We start from the raw sequence: 16,062 nt of genomic DNA, 5'->3' as shown, positions 1-16,062 counted from the left end.
GCACTGCCCCTGCCCTGACCGTCTGTCCCCACAGGCTACATCGGCGTGGTAAACCGCAGCCAGAAGGACATCGAGGGCAAGAAGGACATCCGTGCGGCGCTGGCAGCCGAGAGAAAGTTCTTCCTCTCCCACCCGGCCTACCGGCACATGGCCGACCGCATGGGCACCCCGCACCTGCAGAAGACCCTGAATCAGGTACGGCCAGGGTTTTGTGCCGGTGTAGTCTGCTACGCTGCTGGCCGTGGTCCAGAGCAACATGGGTCCCAGCCACATTTGGTTCGGGGCCTGACGAAGGGGGGTTGTTCCGTGAGTCTCTAGCGGCACAATTATCTCCATTGCTGTTATTGTTGCTTTTATTTTAATTATAATTAAATACTTGGAATTGTCTAATCAGCGTACCCAGAGGTTTACATACAGTTCCTGGTGTCGGTGACCTGGTGACAATGGCCTGGCCCTCACCAAGGCAGGGTGCCCAGGAGCGCTGGACGGGACCTCTGCGGGGCTGAAGCCTAGCCCCACCTCTGACCAGGTGGCCCAGCCTGTCTGAGCCCCTGTCCCCTGGGTGTCAGCTGGGAACCATCACTGGCCGCTCTTTCTGTACCGGGAACGTATTCTCAGCTTTCAGAAACCACGAGCATGCTGTGAGGTGCCCCCGTCTGCCCCCCCTTCCACCCGCGGGACCCACTGTCAACTGTGCCTGCTCTTCTTTCTGTCCATAGAAGCAAAAAGGACTTTCAAGAATCACAGTTCTCCCTTTCTTACCGTAAAGGATGACGTAGTTGTGGATGCTTCTCCCCCCCCCCCCCCCCCCCCCGCCCCGCATTTGGGTTTTTCTGCTCAGTGCTGTCTTCTGGAGCGCTGGCCGGGCCGAAAAGCACCCTTCCCCGTTCTTTCTCGTGGCTGCGTCGTGGTCTCTGAACGCACGGGCCACAGGCTGTCCCGCCAGGCTCTCTTTGGAGAGCGACCACGAAGGTGGCCGTTAATGTGAATACCATCATACGGCTCGTGTGTGGATTTCTCTGGAGAGTAAAATCCCTGATGGGGGATTACGTAGGCACGCTGTGACAGGCCGTGTCTGTCCTTAGGGTCAGTCCTGGTTTGTCCACCCAGGGTTGCAAGATGTGCCCTTTGGATACTTGGTGGCAGCTTCCCAGAAGGGGGGAGGAACTCAGAGCCACAGTCAGGCAGGCGGTGGGGGCACAGTGGCAACGCCCAAGCAGGGCTGTGTCCTCAGGAAAGGCATATTTCGAATGTGGGGGCGCAGCCTCGGAGCACGTCCCCACATGAAGGCACGATGGGGGCCAGGAAGAGCCAGTGCAGAACAGGAAGGCAGAGGGGGCAGCTGAGGGGAGCAAAGGGGACGGAACGTGTCCAGTGGGAGGAAGCGGTTGGCCTGGGCGAAGAAGGGGGAAGAAGGGAAGTAAAATGCCCCGCAGTTGGTGGGGGCCTGGCTGGCCTCTGGGGGGCCTGGCTCTGCATCGTGGCACTTCCTGGAGCTGTGCCCACCCCCGCCCCGCATTTCCCCGTGATCACAGCAGGGCTGCTCTCGTGCTCTAGGATGCTGTTAGACACCGGGGTGAAGGTCTGTAGAGCGTGTAGCCTCCATGCCCCCCTTAAAGGCCTGCGGCTCCCAGAGGGGTCTGGGACCAGCCGCTGGGGCAGAGCCCCCAACCACAGAGGACTTCAGCAGGGCCATCAGATTCATAAGCACCGAGTGTGAGGCTCCCTCACACCTTTTTTGTAGCTTGAGGATGGACGCTAGTAAATTCTTGTCTGTTGTGGGAAAGATGGCAGCAAGGGCTTCTTTTCACTTTTAGGGTATTAGCTGCTTTTATGGCTTTTGTTTTGTTCCCTCCCTCCTGCCCGCGCGTCTCTCTTTCTCTCTATTAAAATAAAAAATAAAGTCATACAGCCCAAATACAGTGACCCATTTCTTCCCATGTGGTGCTGGGTCCTTTCCCCAGCGGTGGCCAGTGTCACCACTAACTGGGCTGCCTTCTAGCAACGCTCAGGGCCTGGAGAGACCACTGTGTCTGTAATGCCCCCCATCACTACCTCCCTCTCCCTCCTCCCTTCCCTCTCCCCTTTCTTTCCCTTGCCTTCCCTTACTTCTTTCCCTCCCTTAACAACGGTTTGTTTTCTGTTCTCTCTCACGTTTTCTCTCACCACCCATCCTGAGGCTCATGCTGTAACCTTTTCTGCAGCGCTGCTTCCTCTCACAACTCGTGAGCAGTTAACACCCCATGATTCCAAAGCAGAAGAGGAGAGGAGAAGAGGCCACAAGGAGAGGCCCCCTTCCTACCCGCCTGCCCCACTCCGGCCTTGCTTCCACTTTTGCTTCCCGTAGAGCTTCCTTCTCTCTGTTCGGGCAGCTAAAACTACGTTCCTCCTTTTCCCTGTCTTCCACAGAAGGAAGCACATGCTGTTACGTTCCTTTCATTGGGGAGTTTGTTTCCATCTTAGTTTATAGGGCCCGTCCCTGCGTCTCTCCATCTGCCTGTTGTTCCATGGCCCACGTGGACCGTCACCCACGGGCCAGTCCTTCAGTGCGTGGGTCCTTGGGTGGCCTCCTGGGCCTCTCACCAGAGCACTTGTGGGAGGCTGTTGCTGGTCGGCACACGTGTCATGTGGACCCTGCGGCGCGGACAGCCTGGTTAGCTGCCCTACGGGGACCACCTCTCCTTGGCCCAACCACTAGTGTGACTCCAGCCGGAGAGTTCCCTGGCTTTCTCCTGAGGCTGGGTGGTGTGCTGGGCTCAGTGGGGCATCTTGGCATCGGTCCTTGGAAGGTGCTACGGGCCGGCCCCTTCCCGGCATCCCGCCTGTCCTAACCTCTGAGTTCTGGCTTCTCTCCCTTCCCCAGCAACTGACCAACCACATCAGGGAGTCGCTGCCAGCCCTGCGGAGCAAGCTGCAGAGCCAGCTGCTATCCCTGGAGAAGGAGGTGGAGGAGTACAAGAACTTCCGGCCCGATGACCCCACCCGCAAAACCAAAGCCTTGCTGCAGTACGTGCTTCCCCCCCAAGCCCCCCAGCCTGGCTCATGGGGTCCTCTGCCCAGCCACAGGGTCCCAGGTCCAGGCTGGGTGCCGGTCCTCAGTTGTCCATCTGTTCACTTAGTGTAACATTTGTGGAGAGCCTCCTATGTGCGGGGCCCTGTCCTGAGCCCTGGGGTTGCCACAGTGAATGGGGCAGACAGCAATCCCTGCCCCGTGTGCTTAGGACGGGGATGGGGGAGGGATGGGACAGAAAATAAGTAAGAAAACACGTCGTGCATTAAATGGTGAAATATTAATGTGGGGAAGGGGCTAGGGTGCCGGGATGGGCCTGGGGGTGCCATTTAAAACAGAGTGGTCAAGAAGGCTGCGCTGAGACAGAGTCAGGCAAAGACCTGGAGAGGTCAGGGATGGGGGCCTGGCCAGTGCAGAGGCCCTGAGGCAGGACTGTGGTCTGCAGTGTTGGAGGGGGCTGTATGACAGAACAGAACGAGTGAGGGGCAGAGTGGAGGAAGGAAGGGGACGGGGCAGAGATTCAGGTCTTTGTGGGCCACAGGGAGGAATTGGGCTTTTGCTCCAAGTAAGGTGGGATCCATGGAGGGTTCTGAGCAGAGGAGGGATGGCCCTGATTCAGGTATCATAGGCGCCCTCTGGTGGCCGTGGGGAGGACAGACATGGGGGACTGGGGTGGGAGCCAGCTCTCTCTGCTCTGTCCTTGGAATTCTCACTCGGACCCTGAGTCGGTGCTCACTGTCCCAGCTAAGAGCTGTGGGGGACTCTTCACAGCCGTCCTGCTGTGAGGCAGGGGGTAGGTGTGCCCCACGATCCCAGGCTCTCTCTCTCTCAAGGCTTCTCTTGCCACTGTATTCCCAGTTTCTGGACTACCAGGAACCCTGGGTGCTTGGCTAGAGTGCGATCCAGAAACTCCCTGGCAGCTCATAAGGCAGATGGTGCCACCCATGTGGCTCCTCCCCTGGACACACCAGAGGGACACCACCCGCAATGGCCATCATAACCCTGCTGTCCGTGTCCATCCCTCCCCGCCCCCCGCCACTCAGCACTGCATGGTGGAGGGTTCAGGGGTGAGAATGCTTTTATGCTCAAACTTAACACTGTTTACTTCTTGTGGGCAAAGAGTTTCTTGGGATCTGAGATCACCCTATGCCTGCCCTCCCACCGGGTGTCCAGGGAGAACCCTATTCACTGGCAGCCACGCCTGGCTGCCCCGGCGTCTTGAAGGCATCAGCCGTGTTTGCTCACGAGCGCTGAGCATCTCTTCGCTAGCAAACTGTGCTTCATGCTGCTGGCCCAGTGGGGGCTGGTCCCTCAGTTGCAGCAGCTCCCCTTCAGGGCAGACTGCACGCAGAACTTGAGGACATCAAGAATTTGGAGGGGGGCAGAGATCCAGAAATGATTAAGGCAGACAGTGCAAGAAACTGGGGAAACAACTAGAAATGCTAAGAAAAACCAAACACTAATACACACTTTAGTTTTCCGCTGCTCACATGGTCACAGTACTAATCAGCAACACTTGGAGACCTTTTTAAGGGCTGGGCTGGGTTCCAAGGGCCCATGTGTGGTATTAACATATTTCATCAATTATGTGAGCACTTTTTAAAAAGAAAAACATTTTAACTTCCCTGAATTCAGAAGTTTGAGGTGAATCACCATTAATTAGCCAGTTTTTCTGGCATTTTTTCTTTTTTGTGGGGGTACAGACTAATAGTGCTCTTTAGGATTGGTGATTTCTTGGAGTTAATAAAATCTAGAAGTTCTTTGAATCCTCACAATGACCCCATGTGGGGACACTGTTAAGATCAACTCACTATGCAGAGGCTCAGAGGCTCAGAGGGGCAAAGACACCTGAATTGTGTGGAGGGGCTACCTTTTCACTCACAGTTCTGCCTGGTCAGGGCAGAGGTTGCTAAGCTGTGACCTCACCCCCCACTCTTACCATCTGCAAAATGGGAGTAAAAACTGCTACCCACCAATCACTGTACTGGGCCCATAGAGCGGGCCTGGCGTGTCGTGATTGCGTGCCATGGGTAGTCCTGTAATTTATTTGTTTTGGTCTACGCGTACATCGTGCTGCTAAAAAAATGAAAAGGAGCATATAAGCCACGGCTTGACTCAGAGCGTGATTCTGGAGCTGTGTCACAACCTCCCCTCTGATGTTCGGGTTCTCTTTTTCCTGGTAGGATGGTCCAGCAGTTTGGGGTGGACTTTGAAAAGAGGATCGAAGGCTCTGGAGACCAAGTGGACACGCTGGAGCTCTCCGGGGGTGCCCGAATCAATCGCATCTTCCATGAGCGGTTTCCCTTTGAGCTGGTGAAGGTAGCGCTACCGGGCTGGGCCCTCCTGACTCTGGTCAGGGCCTCCTCCCAGGCCAGGGGGTCTTGAGCTCCTGCCTCCAGGCTTCTGCCTACTGTGGGCGGAGGTGGTGGAGATGTCACCTTTGGGCTTCCTTCCCTGAGCAGGCAGCTTCGAGGTGTGCAGCAGACCCATAGGAAAGTTCCATTTTTGCCCTCTGACGAAAACCAATACACATTCTTTGCAAAATACATAGAAATCATAGGTCGATTCTCATGGGAAAATGCCCTCCTCGTGGTGAAGGGGAAAAAAAGCAGGTTAAGGAGCCAACACGTATAGCATAGCATACAGATAATATTTACAGCACCCTTCCACATGAAGGCTGTGTCTCGATGTGTGTCTTTGCATAGACAGATCTGCAAGAATACTCATAAAAATGTCAGTTGTGGGATTTGAGATTTTTTTTTATTTGCTTGAAGTTTTATGCTTTTCATACATCATTTTTATGAAAACCAGTAAAATTATTTTCAGTAGAAGATCAAAAGCTAAAGGGATGAAAACACCCATAATCCTAACATCTGCAGACAACTCCCGTTAGCATCTCGGTGTTTGCCCTTTCAGGATTATTTCTGTGCAAACGGGTAAGTCCCCAGCATACACACAACACAGCACATCTGCTCATCCATACTTGAAAAACGATTTATTGTGTCTCTGTACCCTGCTTTTTTCATATGGTGGCCATCTTTCCAAACCAATCATTTACATTTCATGCATTGCTAATGGCAAGATAATATCTTATGGATGTCCCATCATACATTGAACCAGTCTCCCATTATTAGACATTTAAGTTGTTTTCACATTTTTTAGCAGTTACGAATAGTTCTATGAACATAACTAATTCTTATGAATTCCTCGAGGTAGGTTTCTAGACCATTTAAAACTGCCTGAGAGTATAGTTACGTGTTTGGAGGACCTTGATTGGTACTGCCAAATAGTCCATAAAAAAGTTTATGTGAATTCATGTTCCCTCTGAGAGAGAGTGAGAGTGTTCATTTCAAACCATCCTCGCTGAAATTGGGTTTTAATGTTTTTAAAAATTTTGACCAGTGAAATAGTCTGTCGTGTGAAAACAGCCACACACAGGACATACGTTCCCCAAATACACACCTGTTGTGGGGGTGCCGCAGGTACCTCTTTGCATGTGAGTGATTTGTCTGCTCTCAGATGGAGTTTGACGAGAAGGATTTACGGCGCGAGATCAGCTACGCCATTAAGAACATCCACGGAGTCAGGCAAGTTCCAAGGGGAGAGCTGCCATGTTCCCTTCAGCTCCGCGGCGCCACTCTCCAGCCAGTTGGTCCCCTATCCCTCCAGGTGCCCTGAGTGTGAGGCCTGGAGAGGGCTCCTGGGTGGTTTTTGGTAGCTTTAAGTTCTCCTGTGGGCCTCCAAGGGCACTCGAGGGCGGATGTGCTGTCTTGTGTGGATCTGTTGTAGGCCACGGGGCTGCTTGCCGCCCTTGGGTTAAATGTAGGTTAAACTGCCCAGTCAGTTGGCATGAGCCCAGCTTAGAAAGCTCACTGTAGCTTTGCCCCGGGGGGTTGCGGGGAGCCAGAGCTGAGTCACGATTATAGGAACCCAGCATGCGTCCCCATCACAGGTCCCCCGTGAGACTCCTAGGTCCCCTCTGTTATCCGACAAAAGTAGTCACTCTGGTTGTCCAGTCTTCCATCAACCCTGGGGTCCTCGGGTCATCCTGTGGGTTTCCAGGCAGTGGATGCAGGCATCCGACCCCCAGACCTGACTCAGTCTCGGGGCCCTGGCCCGTGCCTATGAAATTGCTGACCGTGCTTTGTTTCTCTCTGACTTATCTCCCCTACCCCCGGGTACGGATGGTTTTAGGACCGGGCTCTTCACCCCGGACTTGGCATTCGAGGCCATTGTGAAAAAGCAGGTCGTCAAGCTGAAAGAGCCCTGTCTGAAATGTGTCGACCTGGTTATCCAGGAGCTAATCAATACAGTTAGGCAGTGTACCAGTAAGGTATTGGGCCCTTGGCAGGGTGACTCCTGGCCTTGGAAGCGGGGGTATGGGGGTTTGGTATCAGGCTCCCAGTGCTGCTCCAGCCTTTGCCCTTCCCCCCACCCAGATTGCCTCAGTTTCCAAGAATGTGGCCTTCTCCCTGGGGCTCGGGCGGCGGCGTTGGACTGGGTGCGATGTCTGGGAGGGAGGGGGGGTGCGCCAAGCCTCCAGAACTGGCCTGACTGGTGGGCAGGGCTCCCTGGGACCCTGATACCAAGCCTAGCATGTGTCTGATGGACGTGGGGGTTTCGTTGGGCTGTCGCTTTGCTGCCTTCTGGGAAGCAGAGAGGGACCCCGCGTCAGCTGTTGGGAGGCCAAGCTCCCTGAATCCCCCCCCCAAGCCGTCACCCCTTCTTAACGAATGCCTGGCACCCTCAGGCTTTCTGGAGCCAGCCACTTCTCTGTCCCCAAGGCACTAAGAGAGGTCCGAATGCTGACAGCAGACTGAGTGGGTGTCCGGCCCAGCAAAGCTGGCTCCGCTCCTTGCTGCCTCCACCAGCAGCCCTGGCTCCCTCCGGGTGTGGAGCTGTCCCCCCAGGCAGCACGTCCTCCCAGCCACTAGGCCCCAGGCATCTGTGTGCTGGTGTTCACGGGCCACCATCTCTGGCCGGCGGGACGCCCTGGGCTCCCCCGCGGTCCTGGTTCCCAGGGCAGCACGCTTTGGCCGGACAGCTGAAGTCCTTCCCAGCGGGCGGTTTATGCTTGCACGTCCGCAGAGGCCCCAGAGCCCTGGGTCAGTCTCCTAAGGCAGGGAAACTCTGCTTGAGCCTTCTGTCTCAGTCTGGAACAGCCCACATTTGCTTCTTAAGCTTCTTCGATTAGAAAAGGGAGAGAGAGAAAAACCTAGATGGGGTGGAGATTATTGTCCCAGAGTCCCCTGTCACAGGTGTGAAAATTCGAGGGCTTCACATTCCCTTCGCCGTCTGAATGGTGATACTGACCCCCAGCCCCACCCCGGCCCCAGCCTGCCCTCCGACCCAGGACTCCTCCTTGATCTGAAGCAGCTTCCGGGGCAAATGCGGGCACAGGCTCCTACTTGCATGTCACTAACCAGCTGACTCTCCTTTCTTCTCTTTCTGTCTCCCATCCCACGTGTGTGGCCTGCACTGTCCCTGGGTGTCTTTCTACCTCATCCCGCCCTCCGCATGACCCAGGACGGGGCTCTTCACCCCCGACATGGCCTTTGAAGCCATTGTGAAAAAACAGATTGTAAAGCTTAAAGAGCCGAGTTTGAAGTGTGTTGATCTCGTGGTCTCAGAGCTGGCCACGGTCATTAAAAAGTGTGCCGAGAAGGTAACCGAAGGTTTTGTTGTCACCTGCGCATTTGTCCCGCATCTCCTCTCCCCCCATGTTAGTCTCCACCTGCGCATCTGGAAAGTCTGCCTCAGCAGGCACCCCCTTCCGTGGGCCACCTTTTGCTTGGCAGCATCTCAACTTTGCCTGGCAGACGAGAGGGGGGAGTCGCAGTGCCTAGGTGTTCCACGTTTCCAGTTTGGGCTCTGATGGGGACGGGAGGCCTGGGGTGTTGCCAGGGACAGTCACCAAGCAGGCAGTGGGGACGAGCGGCGCGCCTGTTCCCGGAACCCCTAATTAGAGGAAGAGGGTCTCCACCCGTCACCCAGCGTGAACTGTGATTGGTGTGCGGACCTGCGAGTTTGTGTGTTAAGGGGCAATTCAGAGGCTTTCCACTAGTGACTTTGACCGTCCGCTCAGTTTTCCCCAACACGCGGACTTAACCCAAACCTTGGAGGGTGGGCTTCTCTGTGTTTGGTTCAGTTAGGATCGGGGAAGAGCCTTCTGTAAGGAGGTCCCTCTGAGGTAGATAGCCCAGATGCCGCTCCCGTCATCCTAGAACAGGCGCTACTCACTCACGAGCTGGGCGAGAGTTCCCACCCCACTGGCCCGCTGGCCCTGATTAGGCTTGGTGTCCTTGCTCTCACCCCGTGCTGGGCGGAGGGGGTGGCCATCACTCTCGGGCAGTAGACACACACCACCCACTTTCTCTTGCCACTTTCCACCTTCAGATCCACTCTCAAAAAGCATCTCTGCTCGTGCGTGGGCGCCCTGTCACTCTGTCTGGCACACCGTCGCCCCACCGTCCCCTTCTTGTCTCCCAGCTAGGGCAGCTATGAGACAGGAGTGCGGTGGGGACTCGGTAGGCCCACCCCTGGTCACTTCCCTTCCCCCGTGTTCTCTCTGTGGTTCATGTTGTTTCCTGTGCCACGAGGACTCAACCAATGCCACCACCCCCCCCAACCCCCAGCTCAGCTCCTACCCCCGCTTGCGAGAAGAGACGGAGCGAATCGTCACTACCTACATCCGGGAACGGGAGGGGAGAACCAAGGACCAGGTAATTGGCTTTTTGTTTGACTTTTCAGGTATAATTTATGTGTGTAATTTTTTTAATGTGCTTAAATCTTGAGCATACATTGCCTTGAATAATGACAGATGTGTAAAGCAAGGTGACCCCCACCTCAGTCAGACCCCCACCTCCGTGACCCTCAAAATTCCTGTCCTTTGCCCCACCGCCAACCCCAGCCCCCAGGCCCTGGCAACAACTGGTCTGCTCCCTTGTCCAGAATGTCACTCAAATGGACGCATGTAGTATGTAGCATCTTGGTTCTGCCCTCCCTCACTCAGCGTAGAGCGTTCAGGACTCATCCCTGTTGTACGGGGTGTTTGCGAAGGTTGTTGCTGTTGATCGCTCAGTGGTGTCCCGTGGTGTGCGTGGGCCACAGCTTACTTACCCGTTCGCCCAGCAGAGGATGTGTGGGTGCTTTTTAGGTTTTAACAGTTCCCTCGTGGAGACCGTCCAGGCACACACAAGGACAGAGAGTGGGGCCGGTCCCCACACCGCTGTGGCACGGGTCTCACCTGTCACGTGCCCAGTGAGCCCACGGCTGTCCTTTCGTCCCCGTGGGACCCTCATCTGGTCTCGGCCCCTCCCCCCAGTCGTCCACCGTGACCTCTTCGCCGGTGTTTGTTCAAACCAGAACAGGCCCCCGTGTTGGGTTCGGGTGTGATGCCCCCCGTGTCACCATCAGTGGAGCAGGACATGGCTCATTTGTCCTTCAGAGGGTCCCCCAGTCAGCCTGCGCCCCAGCCCATGTGGCTTCTGTAGCCCGGAAGTTGTATCAAAAGCTTGAAAGATTCCAGTTTTGTTGTCATCAGGGACGTGGCTGTCCCTTCGCCACGCCAGAGTGCCTGGTTGTCCCACGGCCAGCACCTCTGGGCGCCGGCCCAGGGCTCTGGCCCATGGCGCTCAGGCTTATAAAACCAGCAACAGTGGCTCCCATGCACAGAGCCCCCCAGCATTTTCCAGCAATCCCACAAGGTCCAAGTGCCTGGCGTGTTTCACGCTTGAGTGCTCAGAGGCACAGTGAAATGACAGGAAGAGGCAGGGTGTTGTGTAAAGGCCTGTCCCTTAGCTGAGATGACATCCTGACTGGCTCCTAGTCGCCTGGGTTTGTGTGTTCCATTCTCATGCCCTCACCTGGCCAAATTGCCTTCGCTGGGTTTTTGTTTGTTTCTTTTTTTGTTTGTTTTTTTAAGATTTTATTTATCTGACACAGAGAGAGCGCGCGCACAAGCAGGAGGAGTGGCAGGCAGGGGAGAAGCAGGCTCCCTGCTCAGCAGGGAGCCTGATGCGGGGCTCGATCCCAGGACCCTGGGGTCATGACCTGAGCCGAAGGCAGACACTTAACTGACTGAGCCACCCAGGCGCCCCTAAATATTTTATTTATTTATCTGTCAGAGAGAAAGAACAAGCAGGGGGGAGCGGCAGGCAGAGGGAGAAGCAGACTCCCCTCTGAGCAAGGAGCCCGACGCGGGGCTCGATCCCAGGACCCTGGGATCATGACCTGAGCTGAAGGCAGACGCTTAACTGACCGAGCCACCCAGGTGCCCCTGCCTTTGCTGTTTTAATGTAGCACTTACAACACGCCAGGCGCTACTCTAAACATGCTGTGAATTATTTAACCCTATGCAGTCGGGCCTCTCGTTGCCCCTTCCCACTGTTCAGTAACCTGTGGCCAAGGGTCCCACCACCAGGCAGGGGCCGAGCGAGACTGCAGCCCAGGTGGTGAGCCCCAGAGGCTGTGCCTGAAGCCGCCACACGGCTGCCTCACTTTGCTCTGTTGGCCCAGGCTTGCTTTTTTGTGAGGCCCTGAAGGTTCAAAGTACCCATGCCCCCTTCCCTCTGCAGATGTACCCCAAGGTATGTATGTGCCTGGGAAGCAGTATGGTTCCAGCTCCCCCTGCTGGTGGGTGTGGGAAGGGCTCCCGCCATTGCCATCCCCGCCAAGCTCAGCTCAGTGCTCATAGCTAACCCCACTTTCTTCCAGATTCTTCTTCTGATTGACATCGAGCAGTCCTACATCAACACGAACCACGAGGACTTTATTGGATTTGCCAAGTATGTACTTTTCAGGACAGTGGCTGGTGGGTGGCACCAGTGCCTGCCCTCAGAGCCAGGCCCCGAGGGAGGTGGCCGAGTTGGCTTCCCTCAGCCGACTAGGGCAAGAGGGTCTTTCTGTCAGGGTACTGGGGTGAAGCCTGGAGCCGCCTGGGGGTATCTGGAAGCTTTCCTGGGCTAACAGCAGCCCCCATCCTCATTGTCCTCAACATGCCTCCTGTGGGGCCGACCTCTGGTCAGCCGCCTTGGGAAGGGTGAGGCTGGCAGCATGCTTTCCTTCCTGCGTGACTTCTCAGAGCCTTCCATAAACTGTGCAGCTTTCCCCGGACTCCCCCATCTGCACTTGGCCCTTTCACGGAGCGTCTCACGAGCTCTGGGCTCCGACTCTGGGGGCTGCTCTCTGGGAGGTGCTGTCCAGGCCCTCCGTGGCTTCCGTCTATATACCATAGATTCAAAACTGGAACTTTCCATGGCACCTGGATAAGGGGCCAGCGCAGGGATCTCTGATTTTGGCATGATGTAGATGTAAATGCTCGTGGCCTCAAGCATCACTCACTGACTCCCCCAGCCCCTGGGCCCGCCCTCAGCCAGCTTGGGCGTCATGTAGATTGTTCTGGTGGCTCCTGAAGGTCTTCTTGCCTGAGCCCAACAGAATCACGGAATCAGCAGTAGCCAGCTTCCTTGCATTTGCTTAGCATTTCTGGTGTGTGTTCTCTGTGCCAGGCTCTGTGACACAGCAGTGAGCAAGCACAGACCCAGGTCCCCACCCTCAAAGGAAGGTCCCGTGCCAGAGACAGACATGCACCAAACCAGTTAAGACACAGTGCCATCACTGCTGGGGTCAGGGCTGTGTGAGGCTTGTGTTGAGTCCGGAGGGCCACCTTCTGGCCTGGCCTCGGGGTTGCAGGGAGGCTTTCTTGTGGAGAAGTGCCTGTTAGAGCCCAGTGTTGGGCTAGCAGGCTGGACAAGAGGATCTTTCGCTCAGGGGTCTCTGTGCTGGACTAAGCACTTACTGAGTGGAACATGTACAATTGCACTCAACACAGTTGGTCAGCTGATCTTTGCTGGGCAGTTGGTAGGTGAGTGGAAGGAATGAATGAATGAACGAATGAATGAGGGCATGATCAGAAGCTGCTCCCCATGCCCAGATGAGCCAAGGGCCCTGGTTGGGCCGTCCCTGCTTTGGGAGGGCTGGGGGGACCCTGACCACGGGCTGCACCGCAGGTGCACCCCCTGCGCCTCTTCCCCCAGCAGCCAGGTGTGTGGGGGCTGGAAACGCTGGTCCCCTCTTTGGTTTGCTGCTGTTTTCCTCACCTTGATGTCTCTGCTTCTCACACTTCATCCACAGTTCCTTCTCACAATCTCTCCTGTTTTTCCTTTGACCACTCCACTCTTTCCTCTGGATTCCTGGGCCTTCCCACTTCCCCCAGCTGTTATTATACTGAGCAGCTGGTGACCGGGTGGGTATTGCCTGCTGTGTGCCTTTTTCCTGGTGTGTGAACGGGGTCGCCCTGGCTGGGCGCGGGGGCCCAGGGTGCCAGGCTCCGCCCAGCCCAGGCACAAGCCAGGGTCCCAGCCTTGGGGGGGGATGTCCCCGCGGGCCCGCTGGATAGCCTTGGAGCACTATCTTGGAGCCAGGCCCGGTGCGGGGCCTTTGGGGCAGGACGGTGAACAAGCCACACTTAGCCTTGCCCTTCTAGAGCCCACAGGCCGGACACGTGTTACTGATCACTTTGTCACAAGGCAGACAAGAGTTGGAGAGGAGAGTAGGTGAGGGGCTGTAGGAAAGTGGAGCAAGGGATGTGGCCTGGAGAGACCGCCAGGTGACAGTCAGGGGACCCAAACAGTGTTGGAGACAAGGAAGGAAGGCCAAGAAGCAGGGAGGCATGGGGAGACCAAAGCAAGGTGGAGGTGAGAGCCCAGGCCCCGTTGCCAGGAGGGCCCTGTAGGCCGGCGGGAGGACTTTGGACTCCTTCCCCCCACCACTCCCCACTCCCTCCCACCCCCCGTCCCCGATAGCAAGACATTCCTGATTGGGTAGAGGCAAGGGAAAGGGGCAGCTCCATCGGCTGCCAGGGGCAGGTGGGAGCCAGGAAGCCCCTCGGAAGCAGCACATCCGGGACCTCACTGGCATCCAGCCATCACTGTGCGTGGCTTAATCAGTCCTGTCTCCTTCAGACACTTGACCGAACTCCATCCTGCGCTTAGATGTTCTGGGCTGCTTTCTCACTGCCCTCTAAATGCAAAAACCAGGACCCAGAGAAAAAGCTCTGTAATGAATCCACTGAATGTTAGGAAAATTGTTGGATAAATTCTTCCCCCGTACTTAATGTTTCAACCTTTACTGATCTAGGAAGAGAAGCGTATTTCCTTAACTCTCTCTCCCCCTCTCTCCTCTCTCTCTCTCTCTCTTTCTCCTTTATCCCAACAGCCAGCTTGAACTTTCAGGTACAGCCCCAGAGGCAGCCAGTAAAGGAATGAAACAAGGTGGTTTGCCTTGTCATATTCTGAAAGTTCCTAAAGCAATATGTATTCCTAAAGGAATATCTTATTCCTAAAGGAATACGACAAGAAAAGAAAATAGGATGTCTAAGTTATAGGAGATATCCGTTATTTGCAGGTGGCGTTGTGATTGTCCCAGTGGAAAACAGGATGAACAAGGGAGCTGAGTAGGTTCCCACATACAAGATATGTGACCTTCATCTGTGTGGCACAAATTAGCTAGGAAACAGGATAGCTGAAGAGGAAAAGAGATCAGGGACTATAGACAAATAAGGGACCTTAGAGAAACACACCCTGTGGACCTTATCTCTCCTCTGCATTGGGCCAGGAGCCATCCAAGATGTTTTCACGGTGGGCAGCTGTCCCATGGTCTGATCTCCCAGGCTGGCCGGCTCTGTGGTCAAAGCCTTTGAAGACTTGGTGCCGGGGTCAGTGATGGGAAGAGAGGGTGGGAAGAAGCCTCAAGTTTGACCCCCAAACAGCCTGGTGCTCAGGTTATTCTGAAGCCACTACGGCCCCCTCCCAGCCACCTGGGAGTCCAGCTTCTCGGGCCCCCGCCTTGGAGGCTCTGGGGCCATTGACCCCTGGAAATAGCTGGTGCTCTTGGGAGTGGCTGAGGTCAAGGCCTCGGAGCCTTAGTTTAACTAAATACATTTTCTTGTTGCATGAGCCCAACTCTTTCCCTTGGGCAGACCCTTGTGCGTAAGGGGCTTCTCTCTGCCTCTGCCCTTAGCTGACCCCTTGACCTCCCCAAGGGACAGAGTCCCTCCCGCGTGTCGCCACACGAGTCCTCTCTCTGCTTTGTTTTCAGCGCCCAGCAGAGGAGCACACAGCTGAACAAGAAGAGAGCCATCCCCAACCAGGTAGCCCGACCCCCTCAGCCCATAGCTCTACCCTTGGGGCCTATGGGCACTTAGGGACCACTGAGCCCAGTGATGGTGCCTGGCTCGTGGCATGTCCTACCAGACCCTTTACCCCCACTCCCCAGCCTCTTGAGTCTGTTCAGGTTTTGATGTTTCAGGAAACCCATCCTTGAGCTGAAGCTCTGGCACAGGCTGGGGGGCAAATTTGTACACCCACAAGGCCCTGTCTGACATCCAAGGCCACACTTAGAACTTGACCCTTGAGAGGGGGGCAGCCCAGTCACCCATGGGTGTCTGCAGACAAATTGGGTTCCTGGTCCTAGCCCCAGAGACTCAGAATCTGTGGGAGGGCCTGGGTGGGAGGCTGCATTGTGATAAGCAGTTTGGGGAGCCTGCGGGTGCTTTGAGCCCCATACCCGGAGAAGCCCAGAGCCATGGGAAGGGTTTTCTACCTCGATGTCATGCCCCAGCCAGAGGCCTTGGGCATGAACCATATGAACAGAGTCATATATGCCCGTATCAGGTGCCTCTTTTTTTCTTTAAGGAAACACATCATATTTGCAAAAATTTGTCAGTGCCCACCCCGCTTCTCCACATTAGATGGGGTGGGGGTGGGGCAGGGGTGGGGCTCTGCTATCCTGCACGATTGTAGAGCCCTCTGGAAAAGAAGGATGTAACCACTGCATGATTTTTTTGTGCTTGCCGTAGGTAATACATATGTTGTTGCTTTTTTGTTTCGGGAGATGATAATGAATTAAATATTAACACCATGAATATAATTAATAGCATGTAATTTTTTTTCTTTTGCTGTTTTTTTCCCCTGCTCTTCTCTCCTCCCATTTTTTGTGCTTTTCCTGCTTTTTCTCTGTCCTCTCATGTCCCTTACGTTTCTTTTCCTCTG

The 16,062-nt window shown here is 55.4% G+C and overlaps 1 protein-coding gene across 14 annotated transcripts in view; it reads left to right on the top strand.

Annotated features, from left to right (window-relative positions):
• DNM2 (dynamin 2) overlaps positions 1-16,062 on the top strand; it is an 85,897-nt gene that overhangs the window by 51,844 nt on the left and 17,991 nt on the right. For 4 of the 14 annotated variants that reach the window (XM_064571039.1, XM_064571023.1, XM_064571030.1 and 1 more), the window contains exons 6-14: positions 35-195; positions 2,864-3,006; positions 5,194-5,329; positions 6,530-6,597; positions 7,205-7,343; positions 9,646-9,732; positions 11,726-11,796; positions 13,227-13,256; positions 15,110-15,161. In XM_064571039.1, the coding sequence (XP_064427109.1) occupies positions 35-195; positions 2,864-3,006; positions 5,194-5,329; positions 6,530-6,597; positions 7,205-7,343; positions 9,646-9,732; positions 11,726-11,796; positions 13,227-13,256; positions 15,110-15,161 (887 nt within the window). Of the gene's footprint in view, positions 1-34; positions 196-2,863; positions 3,007-5,193; positions 5,330-6,529; positions 6,598-7,204; positions 7,344-8,536; positions 8,676-9,645; positions 9,733-11,725; positions 11,797-13,226; positions 13,257-15,109; positions 15,162-16,062 lie in introns of all 14 variants that reach the window. The other 10 variants (XM_064571070.1, XM_064571049.1, XM_064571046.1 and 7 more) reach the window with 4 other exon arrangements.

This window comes from Mirounga angustirostris, unplaced genomic scaffold, assembly GCF_029215605.1.
Source record: "Mirounga angustirostris isolate CCGP_5_RB_7025 unplaced genomic scaffold, mMirAng1.0.hap1 SCAF_1, whole genome shotgun sequence".
Classification (NCBI taxonomy): domain Eukaryota; kingdom Metazoa; phylum Chordata; class Mammalia; order Carnivora; family Phocidae; genus Mirounga; species Mirounga angustirostris.
Note: the sequence above shows the minus strand (reverse complement) of the source record. Positions and strands in the feature narration are given on the sequence as shown.